Raw genomic sequence first — 598 nt, 5'->3', positions numbered from 1 at the left:
TCTCTCTGTCTCTGGATTTGACATGAACACTTTCTGTTTCAGTTCGTTCTCTGTCTTTATCATAATGAATGAACTATGAACTAAGTCGTGCAGTGTGGAGGTCACATGATGTCACCACTCTGTCGTCTCCCTTCAGGTGGATTCGGCATCGACTTCTCTCAGGCGTCTGATGACGTCGGCGCCGGAGTTTCCTCTGTGGCTAAAAAGGTCCTGGAGCACGGCGTGACGTCCTTCTGTCCCACGCTGGTCACGTCTCCTCCCGCTGTCTACCACAAGGTTACACCAGCTCTTTGTTATTGACCTCCATCAAACTAGCTTCAACAGAGACGCATTACAGCACTGATGGAGGTTTTCTTTTACACAAGAAATATCCAAATGTAAAAACAGGAGAATACTTAGTTGATCATATTCATGCTCAGTGCACGAGTCCGTGTCTCCATCTTCTAATGACTTGATCAAAATGTGTGTTTCAGGTTTTGCCTCAGGTCAAAGTTCACAATGGAGGACAACATGGAGCTGGAGTTCTTGGTAATATGATCCAGCTAACTCAGCGTTTCTCATAAAGATCCCTGTCCTCATCGAAACACATGGGGGAGGG

The 598-nt window shown here is 46.3% G+C and overlaps 1 protein-coding gene across 1 annotated transcript in view; it reads left to right on the top strand.

Moving 5' to 3' along the window:
- Nucleotides 1–598, top strand: part of amdhd2 (amidohydrolase domain containing 2) — an 8,322-nt gene that overhangs the window by 3,236 nt on the left and 4,488 nt on the right. The window contains exons 4-5 of the mRNA XM_087170941.1: nucleotides 137–276; nucleotides 474–528. Coding sequence (XP_087027067.1) covers nucleotides 137–276; nucleotides 474–528 — 195 coding nt within the window. The remainder of the gene's footprint in view (nucleotides 1–136; nucleotides 277–473; nucleotides 529–598) is intronic.

Source organism: Seriola lalandi, unplaced genomic scaffold (assembly GCF_002814215.2).
Source record: "Seriola lalandi dorsalis isolate HSWRI2012SDOR001 ecotype SW California unplaced genomic scaffold, Sedor1 jcf7180002054969, whole genome shotgun sequence".
Taxonomy (NCBI): Eukaryota; Metazoa; Chordata; class Actinopteri; order Carangiformes; family Carangidae; genus Seriola; species Seriola lalandi.
This window is presented reverse-complemented; position numbering and strand designations above follow the sequence as displayed.